The following is a 23,658-nucleotide window of genomic DNA, read 5'->3' as shown; positions in this document are numbered from 1 at the left end:
ACTGAAAATTTCACATATGGACATAGCACTGTTAGAGCTGTTTCTTTATCATCTCCTTTCACACCTCTCCCCTTCCCTCTCCTCATTTATCTGAAGTCCCTTTTGCTTCCTACTTTCGCTCTATCTTCTAGATAGAAGAGAAAGCAATCTGGCCTCCAACTTGCGATCTTCCTGCCCCAGCCTCCCAAGTAGTGGGATTATAGGCATGTGCCACTGTATCCAGCCTATCTCAAGTAAGAATCTGAGTTTAGGGTTCCTAACTCATCTCTACATCAAGAGTGCGTGGTATCTTTAAGCCAGCTTTGGATTTGAAGTGGGGCTTCTTTGCAGAATTGTTATTGCCTTTAGCCATGTCTTTTAAATTCATAGTTCCATAGTTTCTACTCTGAAACATGACTCCATTCCTAAAGATCACACTGAAAATTTCAAAGGCGTACAGTTTTGGAAGTTGAATTCCAGGTAGTTCTCCAGCAGATTTGTCTGTTAAAGTCTTTGTTTTTCTCAATATGATTTTTGTGATTATGATACTGGCTCTAAGGGAAATTTCTGAATACAAAGAGTGTTAATTACAGACCTATAAGTAAGGTATGAGAATAATCAGCAGGCACTGCAACTTTTTTTATTTTTTATTTTTTCTTCCCATCTGTTATGGTTTGGGTCTGGAATGTACCCTCGCCCCCCGCCCACACACATACACACACAAAAGCATGTATGTTGAAAACCTTGTTCCCAGTGCAGCAAGGTTAAGAGGTACGCGGCAGGAGGTGGGTCACTCGGGGTGGCCGTATCTGTCTCTAGCCCCCTCGTCTCCCTCTCTCGGCTGCCTTGAGCTGTGTGGCTTTCCTCTGCCACATCCTGCTGCTACGATGTTTCTGCCTTAGACAATCAACAATGAACCGAACCAAATGAGCCAAATAAAACTTCCATCCTCTAAGTTGTTCTTGTCAGGTATATTGGCCACAGTGATTAAAAAAAAAAAAGGCTAATACACCAGCCCACCCTTTTGCCCATTATTCCTGCTGTCTCACGTTAAGGATTTGGTTCTCCACTGTGGCTCTGAGGTTGACTGTGTATAATGAAGGTCCTTCCTGACAGGCAGATGGGCCATCTGCAAAAAGACATTGTACCTTCTATTCCCAATATGACTCAGGATTATCAGATATGGCTGTGCTTACAAGTATTCAATAAACTTTTTGAGAAATATATACTACATTCAAATAATATTTTGAAGAACAAACCTGACATCAGGAAATGTCAACATCATTAGTCATATATTAAGTTTCATTAAAATCAAAACTTTGAAGTAATTAGCTTCTCTGCTTCCCCAAGTCGTAATTACAGACCCTCAGGAATAGTCATACTCGCACAAATTTCCTCTTTTTAAACATTAAATGCTAAAGGCAAACTACTTTTAAAATAATCTTTGAGATTTTTAGCTGTGAAAATGCAAACAACACTTTTGGGGGCATGAGGCTAATCAAATACCTCATAATTGAGGAAATTTGAATTTGACTGGACTCAGTGGTGAAATGAAAATGTTATGATGTACCAGTTTATGACAACAGAACCAAAAACATAAAAAAATCAGTATTCAAATGTGATTGGGGATTTCTCTTTCATCTACAGCGATATTTTAATCTTACTAAAAGTTATGTGTTCCTGAGACTGGAGGATCATGCAGGTTCAAAGCCAGCCTCGCTGGCTTAAGAGACCCTGTTTCCACCTAAAAATATATATAAAAAATAGGTGTCTGGTAGTGTAGCCCGGAGGTAGAAGGGTTTCCAGGAACCCCAATACCACCAAAAAAAAAAAAAGTTATTTGTTCAATGCTAGTTAGAAAAAACAGCTATAGTGTTGGATTTTTCTCTTTCATTTTAGCAATTCTTCAGCAAGCATCTTTTCCCAACTCATTTCCATATGATATTCATTAGATATATAATCTATAAACTTCAGTTTCTCCTGTCATAATGCTCACTTATTGCCTCAAAAGTAAATTCTACTTTGGAGGAATAATAAACTTATTATCTCAATGAACAGTATCATCCTAATAATTTATATTTGTATTATATGGAAATTATTGCACACTAAAAAAAGTAGCTTCTTAGTCCTGATGTATAAGACACAAAGACAGAAAGACACAAGGGCTTCTTGTACTTAGGGGATTTTTCATCTCTTGAGGAAACCATGGAAGGAGGAAATGCTGAAGCCACCAACAGGCAACAGCCTTGCATTTGTAGGAAGGGGCACAAAGAATGAGGAATCCAAACAGGCTGAGATTCTGGAGCACAGCTCTCTGGCAGAATGAGAATTCAGCTGTCCTTACAAGAGCAGAACCTAGAACAGGAAAAACTAGAGAATGCAAATCGCAGTCCAGTGGTGGGAGGAGCGGCAGCAGATGCCACCTTCTCCATACAAGTCGGCTCTGAGCAGACACAGTGAGGTTAGGGCGCCAAGAGTGTGGGGGCTCAGAGCTGGGGAGGGGAGCGGGGCCAGTGATAAATGGGGAAATGACTGACTGATGTTTAATGCGGTGGACTAATACACATGCCTACTTCTCTCTTTCTTCAGATTCTAGAGAATTCTGGAAGAAACAGACACAGGCATTGATAAAGGAAAAATTCACCAAGAAAATGATAAAGAAATAGGTTCATTGTGGGCTGAAAAGAAGAAATCGAGAGAGGGCAGAAAACAAGAGGTTTGAAGGCCAGCGTTTGCCTTCACTCTGCCTTCGGCCGTTACTCATCTTCAGGGTTCCTCAGTGCGTGCAAAACTGACAGTCACGGGTGAGGGAGAATTTCAGACTTTTGATGAGGATGAGGGACTGTAACCTAAAGCTCTTAAGATTTCTTTCTCTCTTAATTCTCTGTCTCTATATCTCTGTAACTGAGGGTTGAACCCATGGGTGTTCTACCTCTGAGTTACTTTCCATTTTTTTTGCTTTGCTACGTTACTGAGGATCTAAGTTGCCTCTACAACTTGTGATCAATCATCCTGGTTGAGCTCCAAGTGTTGGGATTACAGACGTGTGCCACTTCACCTGGCTTCTCTTTCTCTTCAGACGGAAAAGTACTCAGATATCAAATAAGGAGATAAAAAACAAATGGGGTCTTTTAATCTTGCTAGCAACATTTTAATTTAAAAACACAATTGGGATTGGGGGTGTAGTTGGGAGACACAGTATCTGCCTGGTGTGCATTAGGCCCTATGTCAGTCCCTAGCACTGAAAACAGATAAACACAAGCCAGGTGTGATGCCTCACAGGTGTAATCCCAGTACTTGGAAAGCTGAGACAGGAGGATCGCAGGTTTGAGGTCAGCCTCAGCAACTCAGGGAGACCCACAGCCATTTAGTGAGACCCTGTTTCAAAACAATAATAAAAAATAAAAAGAGCCAGGAGAGTAGATCAAAGGTAGAATGCCCCTGGGTTCAACCCCTAGAGCCCCCAGATTAATTAACTAATTAATCAGTTAACAAATAAAGGGCATGTGAAAGACAAGTTGGAGGTTGATCTTTTATAGATTTTGGTGGAAACTTACAAACAAGTCTCCCATTATGGATTAGTAAAACAGTAATACAGCAGAAAATTATACAAAGGGGAAGAAATGAACAAAGCCAGACAGGAGTTTTCAATACAGAGTTACATTTTATTGAGCAAGACATAAAATAGTCAGGGGAGCTCTGCGGGGGCGGTGTGCGTCAGAGTGCAGACCCGCCAGCGGGCGGAAGGGCTAGTTAATAAAAATGCGGTGAACTAAAGCAGTATATTTAGCGAAGAATGCATGGGCGGAGGAGATCTGGGGAGAGGCTGTCACAACAGTGAGAAGAGGCTGACAGGCTGTAAAATGTTGGGGGCTCTTGGGCTTTCCAGAGTGAGGAGAGCTATAAACACAGAGGGGGGTTAATTACCCAGTAATGAGATCTCAGTGCAGGTTGGACAAAGCATGCAGCACTCTTTAGGGTAATGAAAAGCAAGAAGGGAAAGTGCACTGGAGTGAAGTAGCCATGGAGGCCGAGCACCCTGGGATCTAGTGAGCGCCATCTTGAGGTCAGGTCTCTGGACGGGAGAGAAAGCTCTGGAATTTCACACAGAGCAGATATAGGAGGCTGGGATACTGCCGCACACCTGTGGACGAGCACCACTGCCTCCAACTGGTCCAGCCCAGCTTCAGTGTCCACAGTGGGTGTATCTCTAAAGCTTCCCCACTTTTTACCAGGGGCATTCCTGCTGGAAGGACCCAGAAGCAGAGAACAGTGGAGCTCACTCTGTGTGGGCTGCTCTGAGGACAAGGATGGGGGCAGCCAGTTGAAGAAGTGGTGGCATGCCAGCGGTGATATACTGAGAAACTTATAATCTAGGGGAATTTCCAATTTATCTATAGCTCAGATAATGGAGACCACGATTGATACAAGGATCCTGAGAATGACCAGACCAACATAAATCATCTTGTGCTCACCAACTCACCAAGGTACATGAGGTCATCTTCACATACCTTCCCATACCCTCCTTCACCAAGTTTCCTTTAAAAGAAAAGCCACAAACCCTCAAAACATGCCTTTCTCATGAAATAGCCAGCATTCTCCTTTGAATATGTATTTCTTACTTTCCTAAACAAACCTCTATGTCTCTAAATGGCACATGCCCAAATTCTTTCCCACTGCATAAGCCAAGGACCCTGCTGGTCCTGGGTGAGTTCTCCTCTCTGGGAGCTCCTCTGATCCTTCATCCAATCAATCCATCCCCTATGCCACGGTCACCACCCTGCTCAACATCAGACCTGCAGGAAGTCAGGCTGCTCTATCTGATGACAATCCAGGGAGCTAAACAATGGCTTCTATAACAATAGAGCCCAAGTGGCTAGGACTTGACCAGTGACTGTTGGATTATCTATTCTTCATGCCTACTTCCAACTTGGGACCAACCAAAGAAAGCCAAATATGCCTTCCCTAAGCGATCCCACAGAATGCTCTACTTCCAGCTGGCCTCCTCCAGCTTCCCTGTATGGACACATCCAATGCAGCATCCCGGGCTCCTCTTGATGTAGGACAGAAGAAATAAGTAGGTAGAAGAGACAGACAGGAAGGAAAAGTATAACTGTATAACTTTAATATAAGAACCTGGAACTGAAGTGCTTCAGCCTCTAGTCCACAAGCCAGCTCTCTTTCCTAGGCCTGACTCTCTCAAAAATTCCTGGGAAACCTGTAGATCCTAGAGTTAACTACAATATTTCTGAGAAACCTATAATTTAGGATATGCTAGCTTATCCGTCAATCAGCTAGTGAGGACCCAAATCAGCCTGAAGACCCTAAGGCTGACCAGACCACCAGGCCATCAGGAAGCACCTCGGGACTACTGGACTGAGACCATCCACCCTAAGGCTGACCAGACCACCTGCCCACCATAAAACCGCCTTGGGACTATTGGACTGAGCTCATCCTCGCATCTCTAGTCCACTCCTCGCAAAAGTCCCCTATAAGAAGAGAACCCTGATTTTTCCAACATGCCTTCCTCATCTTGAGGTGGCCCGCATTCTCTCTTGAATGTGTATTTCCTTCCCTTTTCCCAAATAAACCTCTGTCCATGTCTCTAACAGGCATATGCTGAAATTCTTTTCCATCACGTTAGCCAAGGACCATACAGATCCTGAGCTCCTGAGCTGAGGACTCGCCCCCACACTCTTACCCCTGAGCAGCCAGCCCTCCCTGCTGTGGAGTCTCTGCAAAATGCAGAGCATGGTGGCTGACACCCTCGCTACTGCAGGCCCTGAATTTGCACCCCCTGCTCGCATGCAGTTAAGTCTTCGTATATTTCCTCAGAACCAAAGACTAACACCAGGACAAAGAGTATAATCAGGCTAAGCGAGGAACTGGGAGGAACAGGAAGTTAGCTGGGAATTCAGAAGAGAGATTTCTGGGCTCTTTGAAAGGAACAGGGAGAAAATTCACTTTTATATCCTGTTTGTTGTTTCCCGATGCTCTGTTATATGTTTATACAACTCATTGAATTCTCATAAACCTTGTGTCCTGGATTTAAAATGTCCCCCAGACCTCACATTTTAGATGAGGCAGCTGTGTTCAGATGTTGAGAGGGGTCACATGGCTGGAGGGGGTGGACCGTGGGAGCGAGGCCTTGGGGACTGTGCGTGTCCCTGGCTCCCTCCTCTCTTTCTCTCTGCTCTGGCTACATGATGTGAGAGCAGTGTCCCTCTGCCATACCTCGCCACTGTGGTTTCTGCCTTGGAGCTAGCCGACCATGGATGGAACTCCGAAACTCTGAGCCCGGATGCATGTCTCTTCTTCTAAGTGTGCTTATCAGCTATTTTGATCACCATGGCAGAAAAGCTGACTAAAAACATCTTGTGAACTCAAATTTAAAATATATATATATATATATATATAGTTTGGTAATGGGGACTGACCCCAGGGGCATTCCACAGCTAAGCTAAAGTCCCAGCCACCCTCTTTTTTGAAACAAGGTCTCATTAAATTGCTAAGTCTTGCCTCAAATCTGTGATCTTCCTATATCAGCCTCCCAAGTACTGGGATTATAGGTATGTGCCACCACGCCCAGTTTAAAAATGTATAACTTTTTTTTCCAGTACTGGGGATTGAACCCAGGGGCATTCTACCTCCAAGCCACATCCCCAGCCCTATTTTTTATTCTTTATTTTGAAACATGGTCTTCTTAAGTTGCAGAGGGCCTCACTAAGTAGTTGAGGCTGGCCGTGAACCTGCAATCCTCCTGTCTTAGCCTCCGAAGTACTGGATTACAAGTGTGCACCATCACACCTGCCTAAAAAATGCATCACTTTTTAAGGGAAATAAATTTAGCCTTAGTAACCCATTGAAAGTTAGAGCAGATTCCAAGGACATACTTTCCCCCACTATTCCAAGCCACTCCCTTAGAGCCCTCTGACATCCCCGTTCTGACCACTGGATAGTGCCAGACAGTTTCAGAGCTGTGCTGTAACTCCTCATTCAGTCTCTTGGTGCTTGGATGAATGAAATAATTCAATTAATATCTTGTCCAAGTTTACAGAGTTGGAAAGTGGATACAATGTGGAGAGAGTGTGTATGTGTGGTACTGGGGGGTGTTCTACCTCTGAAACACACCTCCAATCCTATTTTATTTTATATTTTGAAATAAGGTCTCACTGAGTTGCCAAGACTGGCCTTAAGCCTGCGGTCCTCCTAAATACTGGGATTACTGGCATGCACCACTGCATAGTTGTTTGACATCCACACTGCAGGTAGATTTGAATTTGGATCTCTCTGATTTCAAAGACTATGGTCATTGACTGCATTAGGCTAAAATAAAAGTGGAGGTTTGCTGGCGGGCAGGTGCACAGTGGAGTGGACATTAAATTGATCAATCTGAGGTGATTAAACGATGGTAAGAGTAAGCTGGGCGTGGTGGCAAACGCTTTAGCATTTGGGAGGCTGAGACGGAGGACGGTGGTTCAAGGACAGCTTCAGCAACTTAGTGAGGCCCTTTGCAACTTAGTAAGACCTTGTTTCAAAATAAAGAACAATAACAAAAAAACAGGACTGGGGATGTGGCTCAGGGATAGAACGCCCCTGGGTTCCATCCCTAGTACCGCAATGAAAAAAATAATAATGGTAAGAGTGGGGTATTGAGTAAAGATGTTGATGAGGGGTGGGGCTGACATTTGGGAAGACCGTTAGGCACAGAAGAAGGAAAGGGGAAGTCTTGAATGTTAGAAGATGCTGCTGCCTAGGATGGTAAGGAGGAGGAGATGCGGTAGGAGAACTTCATGAGATTTGGTGTTGGGATGAAGGTGTAGAAGTGGACTGAAGTACAAGGAATCGTAGTACCCTGCCTCTTCAGCCTGCACATTGGAGAGAGGACGAAAAGCAGGAGAGGTCCTTGGGGGAGGAAGTTAGAAGGAAGCTGGAGGTCAGTTCCAGGGCAGACACAGTAACACTTACTAAAATGGCCAGGACTGCCGAACAGTAACACAGGACATTGGGGAGAGGCTGCGGCAGAGAGAAAGGTGCAGAAGGGCTGCAAGGTCTGGAAGTGATGGCAGCATCTAGTGAGCAGGGTAGACATCCCAGCTACTCAGGAGAGAAAGCAGGAGAACAGGTGGTAATTAGGAGAATATTTCTAGATGGAGGCAGAAGCAGCATTGAATCATAAGATTTACTTACTGACTGAGATACAAGATAAAAGCAAACCCTAATTCCAGTTGCATGTAAGGACTAACAATAGTAAAAAGAAGAACTATATTAAAATAGGAAAATGGTAAAATAAAATTAAAAATAGGAAAAAGGCAAAATTAAATGAAAATAATAAAAATGTAAAAATTCAAGTAAATGATAACCTCCTCTAGTCAAGAGAAGGATCACTAGGCTCTATCTTTTTTTTTTTTTTTAAAAACCTACTAATACCCAGTTTGGGGTTGAAAAGTTCTAGGTATTTTGTCTTAAAGAAGTTTTTGTGTCTTGACCTCTATAAAACTGCCTTCCAGGCAGTGGGGTTTGCATTTGAAGTACTCAGCAATCTTCATTATAAGGGTAGGGGAGAGAGAGAGAAAGAATAAATTTCTACTGGATGAGTGAATTACTGACCCCCTGTCCACAGAGACATGTAGTGAACAGATTAGCATAAAATGACAACAATCTGGGACTATTATTTGGCTTTTCTTATAATAATCCCAGTACAATTTTTCTCCCAGATTCAGCCTGGGAAGTAAATATATTGATGGAATACCCTTCCATCGATGTAAGAAGGAATAAAACCCAAAATGTATGCTGAATTATGTTCTTGTATGCTTTGCTTCTGGTGTTGATACCTGTTGCCTGGTAACTAGATCATAATGGATCATAAGTGAAAAAAAAAGTCCATTGTATTTCCAGGACATTTCCAATGCCAGAATATTCAACCACAAGACAAAATATTCATGATAAAAACCGGCATACGCATTACTAAGATGCTGCTGATTTTAAGCTACAAAAGGCTGGCATTTAGACTAGTGTTTTCCACAAAGGGAAATTACAATTGGAATTGATTATAAGCTCTAATCCGTAATTGCTGTCATTTTGCGGTCTCGGTTCAACTTTGCAGCAACATGTATGTAAAAAGCAGAGCTCCTATCTATGTACTCCATCTCGGTGCTTTTCTGTGCTCTCCCCTAACCAAGCAAAAAAGCAGTAGTTCATAGAAGAGGGCTGGAGGAAGAGATTTATGGGTTTGAAATTGTGCCCCAGGACTCTGCCGGTCAGCAATGACCCCAGGGAAACGTGACTTAAGGTGACAAAAGAGACACACACAGAGTTGTGAGTTATTAGAAATGTGTCCTTTGGCCATTTAGTCATTAGTGACTTTAAGTGGCTGTGATGTCACCAGGTGATGTCATCCTCCGGGACCACTGTCATATATGCTTGTCTGTTGCAGGTTGCAACGTCATTGTGCAGGGCATGACTGTGCATGAATATAAAGCTGTTCTCTCTAGAGTGAAAAGAAACTGTATTAATTGGGGCCAAGGAGGCCCCTGTCTTCTAGCACACCTGCTTGCTTATTCATTCCCTAACTTGAAGCTGGAAAGTTTCCAAGGTTCATGTATTAGCAACCATTTGCTCTAACAACTACCATCAGTTCTTCGTCCACTGTGACACTCGGTTTTGCCAGGCTCATCCAGGAACAACCAAAGCTTCATACAAAGGGCTCCAGAGATGCAGACAGTTATCAAACTTCATTTTGCTGACCAGTCCTCTATAAAGAATGTGACCAAAACGAAGTGAACTAAGTCATTGTTCATAAGAGCCTCCTCGAGGGTCCACGCCTCAGTTTAACCCAAGGAGAAGGTGGACGGTCATTTGTGTTTATATTTTTCTTTTCACTGCCCAGGGCCCTCCTTGACTTTCTTGCCCACACCCTAAAAGAGAATTTTTGTTTGTTACCTCTTACCGACATTTATTTTGACAGTTCTTTTCTGAGAGTCCATCCTCATCCTCTCCCATGATGTCCACGGCTGAGAATATCAGTGCGACGAGGATGGCAAAGCAGCAGACCAGGGCGAAGACCACGATGCACTTCTGCTGGGACTGCAAGAGGAAGGAGAGCGGAGCGTGAGCCGGCGCCGCACGCGTCAGGCGGAGGCCTGGCACTCTGAGGTGCTGCTGCTGCGGCCGCTGCCACAGAGGGACAGCGCTCCAGGAGAAAACACCCAGCGGCCACTGCCACAGAGGGACAGCGCTCCAGGAGAAAACACCCAGGGTCTGAGCTGAGCCCTCCACACAGCCTTTAACCCCACTGCACTGTCAGAACCCATTAGAGCGTCAAGCGCACCATCCACACTTGTGAAGGAGTTTGCTCTTCTTCTTTCTAAGCAAAAGCAGCCAAGCACAGAGCCCTGTGAGACCTATTGTTTCAAATTAAAAACAAAAACAAATGCTAGCACATCTAACTGACATAGCTTATTTCAAAATACTGGGCCAGGGGCAGTGTCGCAAGCCTAGAATCCCAGTACTTGTGAGGCTGAGATAGGAGAGTGCAGCTTCAAGGCCAGCCTCAGCAACTTAGTGAGACACTGTTTCAAAATAAAAAATAAAAAAGGCTGAGGGTGTATCTCAGAGGCAGAATGCTCCTGGTTTCAATCCCCAGTATCACACACATTCCCCAAATCCACGGAATTTATAAACATAAACAACATTCAAAGTCCTGATTTTCACTTAGAGATATTAACTGAGGTTCCAGGTTGTCCAAACCACACATGTGCTTATCTTTAGGCTGAAGGGTTGTAATCATAGACATCCTTATTTTCTGGGACTCATGGCTAAGGGGGGCAGAAGACAGGGCCACGAAAACAGGGGTGGGGTGGCTATGACCACTGGAACAAATAATTTCACTTGCTTTCTCTCTGCTGTGGTCTGAATATTTGTGAATCCAGCTCTCGGATTCATGTTAAAATGTTACCCCCAACTTGATGGTGTTAGGGGTGAGAGCTCTTGGAAGACCAGAGGTCACACGAGTGCAGAGCCCTCAGAAAAGGGATCTGTGGCCCTAAAGAAGCCCTAAACCAGGCCCGGTGGCACACACCTGTAATCCCAGTAGTTGGGAGTCCGAGACAGGAGGATTGCAGGTTCAAGAACAGCCTCAGCAACTTAATGAGACACTCAGAAACTTAGTGAAACCCTACATAAAAAAAAAAAAAGAAAATAAGAAGGACCAGGGATGTAGCTCAGAAGTAGAATGCCCCTGGCTTCAATTCCCCAGTACAGAAAGAAAGAAGCCCTAGAGTGTTCCTTTGTCCCACCTACCATGTGAGGTTGCAGCAAGAAGTTTTCAGAGAGTGAGTCCTCACCAGACACAGAATCTGCTGCCTCTTGACCTTGAACTTTTCAGCTCCCAGGACTGTGACAAATACATTCCCACTGTTGATCTGCCACCCGCTTCACCTTTTTATTACATCAGCCAAAGGGACTAAGTGACCCTCTCTTTAGTAAGTCAGAAAGAGGAAAAGGGGATAAAAAGCAATTCTTAAAACAAAAATCTAAGGCCGGGCATGGTGGTGCACGCTTGTAATCCCCACGCTTGGGAGGCTGAAACAGGAGGATCGTGCAGGTTTGAAGCCAGCCTGAGACCCTGTTTCCAAATATAAAATATAAAATAGGTCTGGGAGTGTAGCCTGGAGGTAGAAGGCCCCTGGGTTCTATCCCCAGTACCACCAAAAAACAAAAAAATCTAAAAAGCTTTAAGAAGTTATTTGTGACATAGGTGTGCAAGCCCACATACATACGCATACACAGGTCAAAGATTTGTTGAAACCTACTCTGCCTCCTTCCACCACCACCCTCTGGCCCTTTATTGCTACATCCACGTGATGTCCTGAGAATTCACAGAACCTCCCAACTCAGAGTCCAGCTCATCCAAGAGGCGACCTGGGATTGGACATCGCAGCAAGAGATGCAGAGGGCATGTGCATCCAGAGGAGGAGGGATGCCACCTCTCCCCGTCACCTCCTGCTTCAGGTCGTTCCTGTTGGACACTTTCTTCTCCTACTCAGCAGTGAAGTGGGTGAAAACCATTGTTCTTTACCAATACATCTTGCAGGCAGGAACTGTGTTTTACTACTCTCTCTAAGCAACCAATGAAGTGCCTTGCCTAACAAGTGGTGCTCCAGATATAACACTGTAGAAAAAATTAAAAAGTGAATGAGTAGCTGGGCATGGTGGCGCACACTTGTGATCCCAGTACTTAGAGGCTGAGACAGGAGGATCGCAGGTTTGCGGCCAGCCTCAGCATTGTAGTGAGGCTCTCTGCAACTTAGGAAGATGCTGTTTCAAAATAAAGAATTTAAATAGAGCTGAGGGTATGGTTTGGAGGCAGAATGCCCTTGGGTTCTATTCCTAGTACCACCAAAAAGTAAAAACAAAGTGGATGAGTGAGCATGTCTATAATCATAATCCCAGTACTTGAAAGACAGAGTCAGGTTCAAGGTTTAAGGCCAGCTTCAGTAAATTAGCAAGACTCTCAATAACTTATGGAGATCCTATTTTAAAATAAAGGCATAAAATAGGGCTGGGGGTAGCTCAAGGTAGAATGTTTCCTTGGAACAATGTACTATAACAATACAAGGTCATGTCATTACTTTCCTTCATCTCAATTAATTTTTACCTTATCAAAAATAAAAGATTCTATAAAAGTGAGTTTGCTCTCACATGAGGCTGAGGCCCAGGTTACCAAGAGACTTACTCATTTTCAAATTCTCTCTCTCTCTCTCTCTTTTTTTTTTTTTTTTTGCAATACTGGGAATGGAACCCAGGGGCATTCTACCTCCAAGCAACATCCCCAGCCCTATTTTTTTATTCTTTATTTTGAAACAGGATCTCATTGAGTTGGAAAGGGCCTCACTAAGTAGCTGAGGCTGGCTTCAAACCTGCGCAATCCTCCTATGTCAGCCTCCCAAATCCTGGGACTATCAGCATGCACCATCACGCCCAGCTCTCAAATTCTTAATAGACCTTCCAGAAATCAATTAGAAGCATACTCTCTGTTTCTATTGAATTGAACCAAAAGAAGTAAAGTTTAAGGAAGAACAAATAAGCATGGCTACAATCTAAATTTCATGGATAAACTGAATATATTTAGAGGAAATAAAATTTGAAACAATAATACCTAGCATCAGTCAAGTTGTTTTTTTTTTTTTTTTAACTACCATTTACATTCAAATTGAAGAGAAATGCTTTCCTGGCCAAGAAATTAGAATGAGGATTAATAAGTGAGATTGCATTAAACTGAAGAGCTTCTGTGCAGCAAAGGAAACTATCAAGAACCTTAATGGAGAGCCGACAGAATGGGAGAAGAATGGATCTCTGCCAACTACTCCTCCAATAGAGGACTAGTATCTAGAATTTACAGAGAACTCAAGAAACTCACTGTCAAAAAAAAAAAACCAACAGCCCAATAAAAAATGGGCAAGTGAGCTAAATGGACACAAAAGAAGAAATTTAAATGACCAATAAATATTATGAAAAAATGCTCAACATCATTAGCAATCAGAAAGATGCAAATCAAAACTACCTTGAGATTTCACCTAACCCCAATTAGAATGGCAATCATTAAAAACACAAACAACAGCTTGGTGTGGTGATGTATGCTTGTAATCCCAGCATCTGGAAGGCTGAGACAGGAGGATCATGGTTTGTGGACAGCCTCAGCTATTACTTAGTGAGGTCCTTTGCCTCAGGGTTAGGGTTGGGAGTGTAGCTCAGCAGTAGAATGCCCCTGGGTTCCATCCCCAGCACCGAGAAACAAACAAACAAACAAACAAACAAACACAAACAACAATAAATGTTGATGGGGATGTGGAGAAGTAGAAACTCTCATACACTGTTGGTGGGATTGCAAGTTAGTGCAACAACTTTTGAAATCAGTGTGGAAGGTTCTAAGAAAAGTGGGAATGAACCTACCATATGCTTCAGCTATAGCACTCGAGGGTATCTACCCCCAAAGAACTGAAACCAGACTACCACAGTCATGCAGGCATATCCGTGTTTATAATTGCAGAATTCAAAATAGCTAAATGATGGAACCAGCCCTAAGTGTTCATTCAACAGGTGAATGAGTTACAAAATTATGGGTTATGCACACACTGGAATTTTACTCGGCCATAAAGAAGAACATAATTGTGCCATTTGCAGGAAAATGGATGGAACTGCAGAATATTGTGCTAAGTGAGATTAGTCACAAAAAGTAAAGGTCAGATGTTTTCTCTCATATGTGGAAATTAGGGAGAAGCCGTGACACAGGAAGGACTTTGGACAAAGGAGGAGAAACTAGTGGAGTGAGGGAGGCACCTGAGGGAGATGGGAGGGGGAGGGACCTGATGAAGGAAACACATCAATAGACATGATGTGCATACACAAACCTTCAGGGCCAACCACAAGCTCATGCACAGGGTGGAGGAGGGAGCAGGGGAAGGCTCACTGAGTGCTGTGTGCATGTATGTCTCTATCATTCTGAACTTCATCATGATGTAAGTACAACGCACTAATAAATATAAAAATAAATAAGTAAAAATAAAGATATATTTGTGGAAGTCAATTTGGATTTCAGAAAAAAAAAGGAGAGAGAAAAGAAATAAAGCCTGACATGATGTCCCATGCTTATAATCCCAGCATTTGGGCCTAGGGTGGTGGCGCACGCTTGTAATCCCCACACTTGGGAGGCGGAGACAGGAGGATTGTGCTGGTTCGAAGCCAGCCTCACTGGCTTAAGAGACCCTGTTTCCAAATAAAAATATAAAATAGGTCTGGGAGTGTAGCCTGGAGAAGGGTTTCCAGGAATCCCAGTACCACATTAAAAAAAAAAAATACCAGCTTTTGGGAGGCTGAGACAGGAGGATCACAATTCTTGGACAGCCTCAGCTACTTAGTGAGGCCCTTTGCAACTCAGTGAGATCCTGTTTCAAAATAAAGAATAAAAAACAGGGCTGGGGTGTAGCTCAGAGGTAGAATGCCCCTTTGTTCCATCCCCAGTACTGCGATAAATAAATAAAATAAATTCAATTATGCCAACCTCAAAATACTTGAATGTTATATTATCATTATCAGATGCATTTTACCCAAAATAAACACAAATATATGACCTCTAACTAGGCAGAGTAGAAACTTTAACATTTGAAGTAATATATTGTTTGCAACCTGGGCTTTTAAATTCTCTTAAAAGAATTTGCACTCGTGTACCTAAAGGTAAAACGCAAATGTAAAAACTGACCAAAATTCAAAATTATTCTTATCCTTTCCTACTTATTTACAAGCTTCTAACAGAGTGATGAATATTCTAAAACAAAATCATGGCTAAGTTTAAATAGTATAACACATTTTATGTGTATAGGTCTTATTCCCTGAAAAGATAGAAGTTATACATAAATGCAAGTTAAACCTCAAAGACATTTGATGCTCAAGGTGTCCAAGGTGACCCAACCAGGTGGAAACAGTCCAGGTGTTTAATGTCCAGGGCTTGGTGCATGATAGGCAAGTGCTCTACCACTGAGTGGTAGACATTCCTCTCTCATTCGGAGAGTTTAATTTAGGTCTTCAAATATAAAATGCCTGGACCTATTTTACAGATTCAACATTTTCCTTTTATGATTTTCTTTTTGCTTTGTTCATTTTCTGCTCAATCTTGACTATAGTACTTTCTTATAATTATTAGTTTTTTATTAATGAATCTCCATAGTGATTTATAAGTGTAGAAATAAAAGTTGAATGGTTGGCCCTGAGCTGTGACATTATCGTGTTCCTGGGCCTGTGGGATTTTCCTATGATTCTAGATATACTTCTAAATTGAGTTCCTAGTCATGCTTCCAGAGAAAAATGATCACTCGGGTGATCCAGGGTAATCTTATATGGTGACTTACTAAACTCCAGAATAATGTCTACAGTCTGGAACCAAGTCAGAAAATGTATAGTGCAAACTGCTTAAGGGCTTTTCTCTGGAAATACTTGTAATGGATTACCACTTCGCTTTCAGGTTCCATAGTTTTATCTTAATACTTTCCTCTTCTCATTCTGTACCCCTCTCCTGGCAGATTCTGATGAACTCCCGAAGCTTTGCTGGCTACATTTAATGCCTGTCACTGACCCAGAGCTTACTGCTGAGAACAGGCGCATGCCAGCTGAGCATCCCATATTGGGCAGAGAAAAGAGGAACCGGGAGAGTCATCAATCAAAGCTGAGGACATGCTGGGCCTGGTGGCACACGCTTGTAATCCCCACGCTTGGGAGGCGGAGACAAGAGGATCCTGCTGGTTCGAAGCCAGCCGTGCTGGCTTAAGAGACCCTGTTTCCAATTTAAAAATATAAAAACATAGGTCTGGGAGTGTAACCTGGAGGTAGAAGGGTTTCCAGGAACCCCAGTACCGAAAAAAAAAAAAAAAGCTGAGGACAGAAAGTGGGCATTTTGGAAAGGCAGCTCGAGTTGGTGGGACAGAGAAGTAGAGAGAGGAGATATTCAGAGGACACTGAAGATTTTCAGAAGGGCTCCCTGAGTCCTGATCAGCACACAACATATGTGTGAAGAAACTGCCTGTAGCCTGGGAAATAACCAGCTGAAAGGGACGACCCACTCAGGCCAGGGAGGGCTGGCGGCCCCAAGACACACAGAGCAACAGGAATCTTTTAATTCATGGGGCATCAAGTAGAGTATTGCGGACGGTATGGACTAGAAAATGAAAATGAAAAAATTAGCCCTTTACTCATAGTCAGTTTAGTCTCTCCCCCGAAAAAAAAAATTATAAAAAGCAAGACTCAGAAAATCTAAACTACTCCCAAGTCACTATATTTAAGAACAAAATTCATCAATATTTTCAAGGTACTATAATATCCAGGGCACAACAAAATAAATTTACAATGCCTGACACCTAGGAAAAAATTACTAGATATGCCAAGAATTCAGGAAACCAGAACCTGTAATGAGAATAATCACCTGAAGTCAACTCAGAAATGACACAGAGGAATGAATCAGTAAACACAGGCATTAAGCCAAATATTATAACTATATTCCCTGTATTGAAAATAAGTATGCTAAAGAGAGATAAGGAAGACATAACAAAAGACATACATCCAAATTCTAGAAATGAGAAATTCACTAGATAGGATTAATAGAGGATTAGATATGACATGAGAAAGATTCTATAAAAACATAAAGGAAAAAACTGTACAAAAAATTGATTGAAACAGAATATCAGTAATGACCCTAGAAGCCTAATTAATACACATGTTCTCAAAGGCTGTGAAGGAAAAGAGAGGCAGGAAAATAGTTCACAGACTAATGGCCCAGCACTGCCATAATTAAGGAAGATGTAATAAAATCATTTCATAGCAACAAAAGGGTAAATTCATCAAGAGGATGGATCAGTACTAATCACTTATGCACCTAATATGTTTCTCAAAATACTTAAAGCTAAGAGAACTTATAAGGAAATTAAAAATCTTAAACTATTTTGCCATTTCAAGTCCCTTTCCTCATTAATGAGTGAAGCAAATCGCCAAGAAATCAGTATGTACATAAACAATTTGAACCGCACTATAAACCAGTTACATTGAATTGACACCTGTTGAACATTCCACTAAACACTAGCAGAGCCAGGCATGGTGGCGCACGCTTGTAATCCTCGCGCTTGGGAGGCGGAGACAGGAGGATCGCGCTGGTTCGAAGCCAACCTCGCTGGCTTAAGAGACCCTGTTTCCAAATAAAAATATAAAATAGATCTGGGAGTGTAGCCCGGAGGTAGAAGGGCTTTCAGGAACCCCAGTACCACACACACACACACACACACACACACACACAAAAAAAAAAAAAAACCTAGCAGAATTTTTCTTTTATTTGAGAATATTTACCAAAACAGACCATATTCTGGACCATAAAATAAATCTCAATAAAGTTAATAGAATTCCAGTCATCCAAAGTGTATTCTCTTACCAAAATAAAATTAAACAAAAAGCCAGGAACAGAAAAGATCTCTGAAATCTTTATATTTGAAATATATATTTCAATATTTGAAAATATTGAAAAATTTTCAATATTTGAAAAATATTTGAAAAATAAAAAGTGTAACATGTGGGTCAAAAAAGATATTAGAAAGATAAAGCTGGGCATGGTGGCACACACTTGTAACCCCAGTATTTGGGAGGCAGAAGGATGCAGTTCGAGGACAGCCTCAGCTACTTAGTGAGACCCTGTTTCAAAATAAAGAATAAAAAACAGAGCTGGGGTTGTAGGTCAGAGGTAGAATGCTCCTAAGTTCCATCCCCAGTATTGAAAAAAAAAAAAAGAAAGATAATTTGAATTTTGAACTGAATGAAAATAAAAACACGAAATATCAAAATGTGTAAGATTCAGAAACAGAAATATCTATGGGGAAATTTATAGCACTAAGATTCTAAATGACTGAAGCGTATTTGTTCCTATGCTGACTCCCTTAGGGCTTTTCCTTGCCCACCATCCCGGGGCCTTCCTGGTCTCTCTGGCCTCTTTCCCTCTCATCTCCATTTGTTCTAGCTCTTTCAGATCTCCAGCCCAGCACTCCCCAGCTGCCCCTTAATGCTGCTGATTCTCATCCCCACAGAGCTTGTTGGGGGCTTTCCTCATGGGACACATAATTTATTTACTTATTTATTTATTTATTTATTTATTTATTTATTAGTACTGCAGATTGCAACCAAGGGCATTCTCCATCGGAGCTACACCTGTAACCCTTTTCATTTTTTTAAATTTGAAATAGAGTCTCTTGAAGTTGCTGACGGTCTCACTAAGCTGCCAAGGTTGGCCTCCATTCTACAATCCTCCTGTCTTAGCCCCCCCCCCCCCCCCCCGCCAGTACTGGAATGGCAGGCAAGGCCCCTGTTTTGGTTAGAGGTGTTTAGAGAGGTACAAATGAGAGTGTTGTTCTGGGGCACTGAATAAAGAAATGCAATCTTGCGGGCGTGGTGGCGCACGCTTGTAATCCCAGCATTTGGGAAGCTGAGGCAGGAGGACTGTGGTTGGCAGACAGCCTCAGCTACTTAGTGAGGTCCTTTGCAACTCAGTGAGACCCTAATTCAAAATAAAGAATAAAAATTAAAGAAAGAAAGAATAAAAAATAGGGCTGGGGGTGTAGCTCAGAGGTAGAATGCCCCTGGGTTCTATCCCGAGGGCCACAAAACAAAACAAAACAAAACAACAACAAAGAAATGCCATGGTATAACACTAGGAGGAAGGCAGGGTTAAACAGTGCAGTAGCTACTTTAGCAGATGCAGAGTCTCATCTAATTAACATCACTGTGGGGAGGAGATGCATCCTGCTGCTCTTGTAGATGTCACACCCCCCTCTTCTTCCCCATTGATTTATTTATCAACCCCTCTCTAAATGGGTCCTGCAAAATCCCACCGCGAGCTCAGCACACAGCACAGCTGTCTCCACCCAGGGCAGGAGGACCCTGAGAACACAGCTTGGGGAGCCAGCGGGAGCAAGAGACTGCCCATGGCGACACCCCAGCCAGTAGCTGTGCACACAGCAGGCTTTTTTCTGCCTAGAGAGCATCTGTCTTCTAGGGTCTGAGCTGCTGTTAGCAGGCTCATAAATCCTCCTTTGGCTCAGCCATTAGCAGCGATTGCTCTTCAATCCCTCCTGCTTCTCCAACTTGACATATTCATCCCTCCTTCAAAAGCAGAGCCGATCCTCTTACCAACTCCTAAACTACAGGTCAGTGAGAGTTTCTCGAGGAGGGGCATGTGCTGCATCCCGTGTTCCAGCAACGCCTTTTCAGGTCCTCCAACCCCCAGACTTGGTTTTGGCTCTGCTTGATCCCTGAGGTTCCACGTAAGGGGCAGCAGTCACCAGCACATGGCTATCACTCCCTGCTGTCCTCTCTCCTGACCCTCTCTCTGGTCAGGAGTGTCCCAGAGCTGCCAACCCTGCCGCCCGGCCCCGCCTCATGTTTCTGAGCCTTCTCCTCCAAGTCTGAGGCAGTGGAGACAGGTCTGAGGGTCAGGGCTGGATGCTGGCAGGGTGTCCTGCCATCTCCCAACCTGTTCCTCAGCTGCCACCTGCAATCAACGGTGTTCTGTTGACATCCGGAGGCCCCGTCTTCTCAGGGCTGACATGGGCCCCAGCCCAAAGGGCTGTGCTACCTGGTGTTTTCTAAAAGGTCAGGCATCAGATGGAGAATTTCATAACTGCTGGCCTCCACGAGGAGTTCAACTCTTTAGCAGTCAACAGCTTCTTGCTGCAAAAGCATGGAGAGAGGCCATCTTGCCTTTCAGCCTAAACAGTGGGACTTTACATTCTAGTTGGGGACATGGCTCCAATCCTGAGACAATCATGTTTGGAGGCTTGCTATCCCAGGAATGCACAACTCCTGGAGGTGGGCAACTGGGTAATAACTAAGCTAGCTGATTGTGCTCCGGTAATACAAGTACTTGGGAGAATTACAGGTTCGAGGCCAGCCTTAGCATTTTACCAAGACCATGTTTCATTTCTTTCTTTTCTTTTCTTTTCTTTTCTTTTCTTTTCTTTTCTTTTCTTTTCTTTTCTTTTCTTTTCCTTTCTTTCTTCTTCTTCTTCTTCTTCCTCTTCTTCTTCTTCTTCTTCTTCTACTACTTCTTCTTCTTCTTCTTCTTCTTCTTCTTCTTCTTCTTCTTCTTCTTCTTCTTCTTCTTCTTCTTCTTCTTCTTCTTTTTTGGTGCTGGGTTTGAACCTAGAGGTATTCTACCTTCAAGCTATACCCCTGGCCCTTTTGTATTTTTGTTTGTTTTAAAACAGTCTCTCTCTGTCGCTGACAGCGTCACCGTGTGGCTGAGGCTGGTGTTGAATCTTCTATCCTCTTGTCTCAGCCTCTCAAGTACTGGCATATGCTACCAGACACAGACAGAGATTTCATTTTATATATTTTGTGATACTGGAAATTAAACCCAGGGGCATTCTACCTCCAAACTATACCCTCAGCCATTTTTTCTTTTATTTTGAAATAGGGTCTTGCTAAGTTTCTGAGGTTCTCACTGAATTGCTGAGGCTGACCTCAAACCCATAATCCTCCTGTCCCAGCCTCTCAAATACTGGGATTACAGGTGTGCACCGGCACACCCAGCTATACTTAGTACTTACATGCATTATTTCATGATTGGTAGGATTTACCTTCACTCTAAAGATGAGGAGTGGGAGGCTCAAAGAGCGAAAACCATGGCCCAGGGTCCTGTGGCTAATGAGTGACAAGTCCAGGTCTCACCTCTATGTCTATGCATGACCTACAGTCTCACAAACCAAGATGTGTTCTCACTAAAGACACAGAGCCACATCAGAGGGATTAAAGTTAGTGTACAATGGCGCCCGCCAGGGTCCGAACTGGCCTCCTGGTTTGGGTCTCCTCGTTAGGTAAGAGCTGATTCCACAAGGGGAAACCAAGGCTTCTGAATGTTCCAGCTATGGGTGATCTGTTCCTCAGCGGCAAGCCAGGCTTCAAAGCAGAGCTATTTGCCCAGTGAGATGCTGAGATCGCGGGTCCTTGGATGCCCTCCACCCAGTGCCCTGTGATCATCTATGGGAGAAGCTGAGGGAGAAGGTATACCTGTACACACCACCATGCCAGCTTGTGTTTTTGTTATTTTCAGGAGAATATAAGAGGTTTAGGGAAATGGGGGTTCAGTTTAAGATGAGGCCATGATAAAGGGTTACATTCCAGAAAAGGGGTCTGGAATGTTCCATTCCCAGGAGTGAAAAGTGGCCCAAACATCTCTTCTTATTCTACTGCCAGATTGTTTACTGTCCCATCTTTTCAATAATTCCCACAAAATAAACAAATATATTCAAGCCAACATAGTAACTGATGCTAACATACTTCCTGTTCCCTGTGCCTTACACGAGGACCTGGGGCATCTGGGATTCTATAGCAGAGCAGTGGGTGACATTTCTGACACTCACTGAAATTCTTCCCTGTTCGAATTGTGAAATTCTGTAAATTTCATATGAATTTCAGCTAACAGGTGAGATCTCCAGGGACTTCCCACTTGGAACGGGAGTCCTCCAGCCCCTCGACTGATGCGTGTTCTTTTCCGCCTTGGGAGTGTTTCAGTGGAAAGGTCTCCTCCTTCTGACAACACTGAAAACCCCTGGGCCTTCCCACAGACTGGGGAGTCGGTAAGCAAGGAGCGCCTAAGGAGCCTCGAATACCCCTCTGGTAAGGGCAGGCCTTGAAAACAAGCTGGACAGTGAATCCACCAACCCACAGTGATGCCCTGGCACACTCATTCTGAACACCCTTTCTGGGAGGTTCTTCTTTCCTCTTCACCTTTATCCACCACCCCAGAGCTCACTCCTGCCTGCGCGTTTCTTTACTCAAGTTCTGAATTGCTTGTTAAAGCCCAATAACTTTTGAACAATTTTGATCTTTAGCTTATTATATTAATTCATTTTTCAAATTTTACCACCTCAGTGTTCGAAATACCTTGGGAACCATTCACTGGGAAATCATTTAATGTTATTCCTTTCTCTCCTTCTGCTATCTGATATTCCAGAAATCCGAGACTTGGTGATAATCCACTTGGCACTATTAACTTCAATGCCTACATTCCCTTTGCTCTAGGGAAAAAGTTCTGTACTTCCACGGCTTTGCTATATTCCCAGAGCAAATTATATGCTATATGACCTTGCGATTTGAGCCAAGGGCTTGCTTGCATATGTGCAAAAACCTGTCTTCTCCGCTGAGCTCTGGTGCGTGTGGACTGATTGACATTCCTCTGGAGGCTCTAGTACAATCCAGGTCTCCCTTCAGCCAAAATACACCACTCTGCACACATCAGCACACAAATAAATAAATAAATAGGAAGAATGAGAGAGATAGTTTTTGTCTGCTATCAAAGGTGTCAAAAGGTGTCAGACAACAAGACCAATATCCTTGGGAATTCTGAAGAAGAAATGAAAAGGGCTGTATGGTTGTTTAAAACATAACTGGAACCATGTATGGTAGGGCATGCCTATAATCCCAGTACTTGGGAAGCTGAGATAGGAGAAGATTGCATGTTCAAGGCCAGCCTCAGTGACCTATTGGCCAGCATGGACCTATTTCAAAATAAAAATAAAAAGGGCTAGAGGTGGCCAGGCGTGGTGGTACATGCTTGTAATCCCCGCGCTTGGGAGGCAGAGACAGGAGGATTGTGCAGGTTTGAAGCCAGCTGCGCTGGCTTAAGAAACCCTGTTTCCAAATAAAAATATAAATATAGGTGTCTGCGAGTATAGCCTGGAGGCAGAAGGGTTTCCAGGAACCCTAGTACCCCTCCCCCCCAAGAAAAAGGGCTAGGGGGATAGTTCAGAGGTAAAAAGGCCCTGGGTTCAATCCTCAGTACCAAAAGTATATTTAACTGGGATGTGCTTTAGTCAGGTAAAATGACAGGCAGGGTAATTATGGTCTTCAAAGAAGAATTTGTGACTTATAGTTCCCAAGAGGCAGGTGCACCATGCCACATGGCCTGTGGAGAAACACCAGACCTAGTCAGGGTCAGAGGAGCAAGGGAAACTGTTTCTCAAACCACAGCCTTCTCTGTGGAAGGAGTGAGCTAAGCAGGGCAAACAAGTTTGAACAAGTTTAGGGTTAGATGATTCAAACAGGGCAACTCAGAAGACTCTGTTTCAGAATAAAAAATATGAAGGGCTGGGGGTG

The 23,658-nt window shown here is 43.3% G+C and overlaps 1 protein-coding gene across 1 annotated transcript in view; it reads right to left on the bottom strand.

Annotated features, from left to right (window-relative positions):
• Positions 1-23,658, bottom strand: part of PLD5 (phospholipase D family member 5) — a gene marked incomplete at both ends in the record, with an annotated part of 318,682 nt that overhangs the window by 162,529 nt on the left and 132,495 nt on the right. Inside the window, one exon of the mRNA XM_080698695.1 lies at positions 9,929-10,065. Within this exon, the coding sequence (XP_080554821.1) occupies positions 9,929-10,065 (137 nt within the window). The remainder of the gene's footprint in view (positions 1-9,928; positions 10,066-23,658) is intronic.

The sequence above is a fragment of the Muscardinus avellanarius genome (genome assembly GCF_963383645.1).
Source record: "Muscardinus avellanarius genome assembly, chromosome: 7".
Classification (NCBI taxonomy): domain Eukaryota; kingdom Metazoa; phylum Chordata; class Mammalia; order Rodentia; family Gliridae; genus Muscardinus; species Muscardinus avellanarius.
The sequence above is the reverse complement of the archived record's forward strand: the minus strand, read 5'-3'. Positions and strand labels throughout refer to the sequence as shown.